Source organism: Camelina sativa, chromosome 4 (genome assembly GCF_000633955.1).
Source record: "Camelina sativa cultivar DH55 chromosome 4, Cs, whole genome shotgun sequence".
NCBI classification, from domain to species: Eukaryota; Viridiplantae; Streptophyta; class Magnoliopsida; order Brassicales; family Brassicaceae; genus Camelina; species Camelina sativa.
The window spans coordinates 12,911,822-12,919,237 of record NC_025688.1 but is presented as its reverse complement, the minus strand read 5'-3'; the positions used below and the strand labels follow the sequence as shown (position 1 = coordinate 12,919,237).

General features: G+C 35.6%; 2 protein-coding genes across 2 annotated transcripts in view; one reads left to right on the top strand and one right to left on the bottom strand.

The window, feature by feature from the left end:
• Window positions 1-2,839, bottom strand: part of LOC104783809 (protein HESO1-like) — a 5,327-nt gene extending 2,488 nt beyond the window's left edge. The window contains exons 1-10 of the mRNA XM_010508912.1: window positions 2,679-2,839; window positions 2,347-2,444; window positions 2,059-2,247; window positions 1,796-1,975; window positions 1,472-1,656; window positions 968-1,063; window positions 641-686; window positions 372-478; window positions 175-279; window positions 6-78 (exon numbers count right to left, since the gene is read on the bottom strand). Coding sequence (XP_010507214.1) covers window positions 6-78; window positions 175-279; window positions 372-478; window positions 641-686; window positions 968-1,063; window positions 1,472-1,656; window positions 1,796-1,975; window positions 2,059-2,247; window positions 2,347-2,395 — 1,030 coding nt within the window. The 5' untranslated portion in view covers window positions 2,396-2,444; window positions 2,679-2,839. The remainder of the gene's footprint in view (window positions 1-5; window positions 79-174; window positions 280-371; window positions 479-640; window positions 687-967; window positions 1,064-1,471; window positions 1,657-1,795; window positions 1,976-2,058; window positions 2,248-2,346; window positions 2,445-2,678) is intronic.
• Window positions 4,384-5,775, top strand: LOC104783808 (F-box protein At3g62230-like). Its single transcript, XM_010508911.1, has one exon. It carries the CDS (start codon window positions 4,384-4,386, stop codon window positions 5,773-5,775), a length of 1,392 nt encoding a protein of 463 aa, XP_010507213.1.

Genomic DNA, 7,416 nt, shown 5'->3' with positions numbered 1-7,416 from the left:
GGAGCGGTATATCTTTTTGGCTCCTGCGCCATTAACCCGCCTTGAAACATTTTGAGACACATTTGTAAAATCCTCAACCTGTTAAGATACACGGAAAAATACTAATGACATAAGACAATAAAGGTAAGAATGCAAATATAGTATATTACTGAATAGAGTTTTCATTGAGTTTACACTGATGGACGCAATGCCAAATTTTTTCCACTTTTTGGCTATCCAAAGACCATTCAGCACACTGACGCAGAGCCCTTGCCTCCAAAGGAATTCTACAGATTGTAACTGCAAAGACATAAATGCTTTTGTTATAACAAAAGCATGCGCTGCAGTTCTTTAATTGGTATCTTTGGGTTTAGAGGTAAAAGATATTACACCTTTATAAAGAATGTTGCAAACAGTCTACCCAGAGATTCCTGATTACGCTGTCCCCAGTTTAAGAACTTTTGAGTCCGTTTCTCCACATTAGGAGGATCCATTCCATCTGGAAAAGAAAAGGGTCACTTAATGTCATAACGGAAAACCATATAAGCAAAAACAAGAAAAGAAGGATAACAAAGGGATATGAAAGACGAGTATCAAAAACGTAATCTGAAATTTGACAATCCACAAGTGTTCTGTTCTCTTTTACGAAGTTTAGTGTTACCTTGAAATAGCATAGAGAATGGAGGTAAAATGGGAGGATATTGAGTCTGCGCATAAGACCAAAGGAGAAGCAAATTAGACTTGGAAGTATTGTCTCATTGAACATTCAAAGCCTGAAGAGTATCTGATTGGATACTCACATGCAACTTAAAATGACACAATAAACAACCTAACACTTTTATCCAACTTGATTTTAGAGAGTAAAAGAAACACATTAAACAGCCAGACGAACTACCTACTTGGGCATCCTGAAAGTCAATGTAACTGGAACAATAAGAGTACATAATCTAGTGGACATCCAACATAATAAGGGTAACTGAGTTGATACCTGTAAATGAAGAGCGACTAGCATTGTTATAGATACAGAGTTCAGGGTTCTGTGTAGCGCACTGTTAACGTCATGTGCTTTGGCCCAATGCTTAACCTGAGATATGAGAATAGTCACATTAGTAAATATATCGACCACAACTACACATATCTAGCTGAGTTAACAATAAACCATCTATATGCTCGTTTTGAACTATGACTACTTCATCAATTAAAAACTATGGTTAGCCAAACATGCCCTAACAGTTTAAATTTCATGCGGTTACTTCACTTAGATAGTAAAGAGAAAATTGTCCTGAAAAATTCATCAGCACTGAGTTAACAAAGTATAGCAACAAACCATAGGCAGCTCAAAAGAAATATAAAACCCTAGCAACTTCTAGTCATTGAAGAAACTTTTATAGTTTTTAACTTGCAAACAAAAACTAAATTCTGTTGAAAAACAAGCAAGTCAATAGCACTATAAGGATAACAAAAGCCATTAGAACAGAACTTAAAATCTTACCAGCATACAAAGTTTTTGAAACCTGCCATCAAGTTGAGATATGATGCGAATGATCTGCGAGTTCAAAATGCCGTCTTTATTTTCGACTGACAAATCACATTCAACAGCAGCCCCATGATCAAAGAATTTGACAATTGGCACCCTAGCAGTGACGATAGATTCAACATTCCTAACATGCCCTTCTCCTACAAAAGAAGTTTAGGTTATATAAAAAAAGCAATAATGAGAGTTGGCATAGACCTTAACAGCTTCTAATAAGTAATAATCATAATTTCATTTCTCATAATGGAATCAGCAACAAGAATGGAACAAAATATATCATACCCTCCAAAGAACGGAGCTTTTCAGCAAATCTTTCAAGTATCTGGATCTTCTTTTCACGAGTAACTTCAGATGTTCCGTTAACAAAGTTAATAGAAACATCCAAATCACTCTGAGAGGTATACATATCCATCACAAAAGACCCATACGCCTCAAGAACAGGGCTCTTCTCTTCTGAATCACCTAACGAACAAGATAAATAAATAAAACCTCTGCTAACATTCGATATAAGCCAAGCTAAATAAGATAAAAAGATCTTATATTACCATAGATATCAACAGCCATAACATTAAGGCTTCTCACCAATTCCTTCCTAATATCGTAATCAGCAGAAACCGGTCGAAAAGAGCAGTAGACATCATTTAATACCTTATCAAGGTCAACTAAGTTATAACTATCAATCTTATATTTCGTTATAGCTATGTCCAAAGTGTTCTTCACCTTCCTTCGTATCGCTGACAATCCATAAAACCAAACAAGAATGATTAAGAAACTCTGAAATAAACACAAACAATCTAAGAAAATTTTTCATCAAAGAGTAAAAAAGTATTAACCTCTACTCGAAACGTTTGTTTCGTCAGCCACATTTCCTCGAGAGTTCATGATACCTCTCTGTCTACTCCTTATTGTCAAGAAGCAGAGATATTAAAACCTGCAAATATAACATAGAAACCATTCAACATCAAAATTAACGAAATCAAAAGAGATTCAAATAAGAATCCCTACAACCTAATTACTATCAAACTAAGATCTAAAGGTTCATTTTTTTTTATAGCATTCGAGTCATTTTGAGTACAAAAGACTCAATTTTTGTACTCAAAAAGTAAGGTATGGGTTTCGTAATCTGAAGGAAAGCAATAAAATTTTGGGAATTAAGGACACGCACCAGAGGAATGTTTTTGGCCAGAGGAGAAGGCGACGAACTAGTCGGAGATGATACGGTGTCACGGTCCCGTTGCGGGAACCGTGGCAAGAGACAAGTCTGAGAAACCCACAATTTTGTATGGAGAAGAGAGGGAGAGACAAAAAGGTGGCTGTCTTGTTAATTTTTTTTTTTTTTTTCATTAATTGTACTTATGTCTAAGTTATTTAGGTTTTTATAGTAGTTAAATTACCAAAGCTAGGAGTGCCTTTTTAAAGATTTTGTACAAAGATATTTTATATGATCTTATGAATATGTTTGACCAAAAAAAAAGATCTTATGAATATATGTATTTTTTTTAAATAAGTATATTTTATACAAAAAGAAAAAATATTGTTTTCTTTGTAAATAGTTATTCATAAATAAATGCTGTTAAAAAAAAGTTATTCATAAATAATGTAATCTGTAATTATTTGAACTCAAAAAATAATATGAATCGATTAATTAGCATAAATCATAGTTAACTGATTATAACCTTAAACTCGATGCTGAAGATGTCGATTAAACTCCACAAAAAAAAGAATAATAATGTGATATTTGATAATTTAACCACAAAAAAAATTATAATTGATTTACTAATTTAATTAATAACTTGTTAGAAATGTCTCTTTTGAGATACGTTTTTTTTCAAAAATACCTTTCTTTTAACATTTTTATTTTTGTTTTTTTTGTACACAATTACAATATGTTAAATTAATTTTTAGAATTTTTTTTAAAGTTGAAATTTTTTATTTTACATTTAGGGTATGGTTTTGAGGGGGTAAGATTTTAATATTTGGAGTTTGCGACTTAGAATTTAGTCATTTTATACATAGAAAATATATATTTTTGAAAATTGACAACATAAAATAATATTTTTGAAAAATGACATAAGAAAAAAAAACTATTTTTGAAGATGCACCATTTATCAATACATGCATGTTCTTAAATGGCTCTAGGAAAGTTATATTTTATCTTTGACTTTCATAATCTTTATTGTAGAAATATAGTTGAACTTTTTCTTTGACCACCTATGATATAATTATGCATTTGAATTGAAACTATTATAGGCAATTTTTTGGTAAAATCGAAATCTGGGAAGCAAATGTTTGGAATAAAATCCATATGAACATCAATCGTCCGTAAAATAAAATAAAGCCATGAATGGTAGTGGGTTTTAAAATAGTTTTTAAATTATGGTTTTTGGTTTTTAGTTTTTGAGTTTTTAGTTTTTGCAATAAAAAAAATGAGAAATGTGGTGAGTGTTTTCTTAAAATCTCTAATTATGTGGATTTTGGTTTCTATTAAGGATTGTAAAGAAAATCCAAAAAACTAGTTTTCTTATTTTTTAGGGAATGTATTTAGGTTAAAATCTTGATTGGAGAAAAAATGAGTTTTTCAAAAACAAAATCCAAAAACTATTCTAGAATCTACTACCATTCAAGGCCTAAATAAAAACTAATTATGACTTTACATGTATAAGAGAGTCAAACAAAGCTAAGTTAAAACTACATTGGACTAGAGAACAAATTACCAAGTTAATCAGAGATAGAAGCATATATTTAAAGTACAGTTTTTGACCCCTGAATACAGCAAACTCTTTCCTGCAAAACACAGCAAAATCTTTCTAGCAAAACACAGCAAATCACTTTCTTGATTCCATTCATCATTTTCTCAAAAATCTCTAACAATGGTTTCAGGAGATGCTCTCGACATGATCTCGACTCTTTCGGACATTCTTCTTGTCCTAATCATTTCCAATCTGACGTTCAAGGAAGCTCTCAGGACCAGCGTTTTATCTAAACGTTGGAGAAATATTTGCCGAGAGACGAGAAACGTCTCATTTCAAGAGGCTGTGATCACTCAAACCTATCCAGCGTGGGTTGATGAAGATACGAAACGAGAGGCATTTGTAGGTTACACCTTGCATTGGGTTTCCATGTTCACGGGTGGGATCGTTGATACGTTCGAACTCTCCTTTCATAGGCCGATTGGTTATGAAGCGGAGATGAGGACTCTCATAGATTTCGCAGCCGCTACGAAAGTCAAGAATCTCGTTCTTGATTTCTCAGACCGGCTTTGGGTGAACAGAGATGAAGTAGAAGCATCATTTGAATCTACCATGATTCAAATGCCGGAGAGCTTTTACCGATTAACCGGCCTGGTGAAGCTCAAGTTACTCGCATGCCGGTTTGATGCATCGAGGCTTGCCGTTGCGGGTTCTGTGGAGTTCCTCTACTTCGGGTGGATGCCGCTTGCCATGATCACGTCTTTGCTACCAAAGGCACCTCTTCTGGAGTGTCTACAGATTAAAAATTGCTGGAACGTTGGTCTCGGAGCAATAACCGGAGTTAACAACCGGTTGATCAAACTGGTGTTCAAGAACTGTGTCTTCGCAGTGCAGGGTACTTCACTCGACCTGCCAAGCATTCTCATCTTCAAGTATGCTGGCAATGTTCATTCCTTTACGTTGAGGAACGTAAACAAAGAAATGGATGAAGTGTCGCTCGACTTTGGGCGGCTGAGCCAATTCCAAGCTGGCTTAGGAACACATTTTTGTGACCTCCTTTGCAGTTTGGTTAGTGCCAAGACAGTAACCGTCTGTCCTTTCCTCATTCAAGTGATCCAGGACAATGTCAACCCGCTTCGCCTTAGAGCAGATATGAAAACGACGAGATTGGTGCTGATGACCACTCTCGAACCACGTGAGTTCGTCGGAATCAGGTTCATGATCAACAGCTGTCCATATCTGGAGACGCTGACTTTTCAGCTCGTTGTTAGAACCGCTGTCCGAATGGTGCGAGTGCCGATCGATGCAAACGGATATTGGAGGGTTGGAATTTTTCACCCGTGTTTCAAGAATACACTCAAATATTTAGAAGTCTGGAACTTCTGTGGAGATTTTTATGAGTTGCAGCTCCTTAAGAATCTGATTCGCGTTTGTCGTGTGCTGGAACGGGTGGACTTGTATGCACCCATGGGACTTGCCGTGGATCGACTTGACCGTATCCGTGCAAAAGCCGACTTTGTGAGGGAAACATTCAGGGCCAGTTCGGCGGATTTGTCTATCCATCTGTACTAAAGCAAGGTTGACGAATCTCAAGACTGAATAATTCGGGTGTGTGACCTGATATATTGTTGTTTTTTCATTTTTCCAGACTGAATAATTCGGGTGTGTGACCTGATATATTGTTGTTTTTCATATTTCTAAACTGAATAATTCGGGTGTGTGACCTGATGTATTGTTGTTTTTCATTTATTTTTCTCGAACAAAATGGGGTTTCAATGTTCGTAATCTCACATTTACAAGTTTTCAATATAAGACTCGCAAAAAAAAAACGGAGATAAATGTGTTAATTAAATGATGCAATTCACAATTGAGCAAATAGAAAATTGATGACAAGAATCGTTCACTTATTAAAGTTAACATACTTATAAATGCTCATCTATTCTCAGTTCACATCTTCAAGCATTTTTCAGATATTTATGTCACTCTTATTATTATTTTTATTTTTTTCTTGCCGGTGTAAAGATTTCTTAAAGATTTGAGTTTCTATTATGGCTACTTTCAGGGTGATGCCAAAATATATTACTGAATCTGAAGTCATCATTTTGGTGGTCGATCATTTAACTTATCTTTCAGTTTAAATGTGTATAAAGGATCTGAGGCGAATTGGCATTAAGAAAACATGAATTTATAAAAGGTAACTTCGGACACAAGTTACATAAAGCTAGCTACAGATTCTCCAATCCAAATCCAACATAAGATGTGATGCAGCGCATCTTCACGTCGTTAACGACTTTGTTGTTTGTTTAAGTCATGTTAATGGGCCTTAGGTTCATGGGTTTTAAAACCATAGTTTTGTCGTTAAACATTTACACTAGGGTTTTGTTTTCTTATTTAAAGAGACATGAGTCTCATTATTGTGTAATTATCGATTATTGAATAAACAAGTTTTACGAGAGCTTTGTGTAAAGCCTAGAGAGGAGGATTCTCAACCTAAGAGCTTGTGTTCAAACCCTGCAAGGAGGACTTGCAAAACCACGTCGATATCGCTCCCGATCTCGACCCTATCCCTATTGATTCTTCGTCAAGTTACGACGTTCTAAGCAAGATCCGTTCGCGAATCTGAGTTCTCCAGGAGATCTAGCGTTCTCGTCCGTTACTAAGCTTCCGCTCTCTATCNTGTCAAGTTACGACGTTCTAAGCAAGATCCGTTCGCGAATCTGAGTTTTCCAGGAGATCTAGCGTTCTCGTCCGTTACTAAGCTTCCGCTCTCTATCNATTTTTATGAGTTGCAGCTCCTTAAGAATCTGATTCGCGTTTGTCGTGTGCTGGAACGGGTGGACTTGTATGCACCCATGGGACTTGCCGTGGATCGACTTGACCGTATCCGTGCAAAAGCCGACTTTGTGAGGGAAACATTCAGGGCCAGTTCGGCGGATTTGTCTATCCATCTGTACTAAAGCAAGGTTGACGAATCTCAAGACTGAATAATTCGGGTGTGTGACCTGATATATTGTTGTTTTTTCATTTTTCCAGACTGAATAATTCGGGTGTGTGACCTGATATATTGTTGTTTTTCATATTTCTAAACTGAATAATTCGGGTGTGTGACCTGATGTATTGTTGTTTTTCATTTATTTTTCTCGAACAAAATGGGGTTTCAATGTTCGTAATCTCACATTTACAAGTTTTCAATATAAGACTCGCAAAAAAAAA

Coding starts and splice junctions, on each gene's coding strand:
- LOC104783808 (XM_010508911.1), top strand. CDS start 4,384: ATGGTTTCAGGAGATGCTCTCGACATGATCTCGACTCTTTCGGACATT.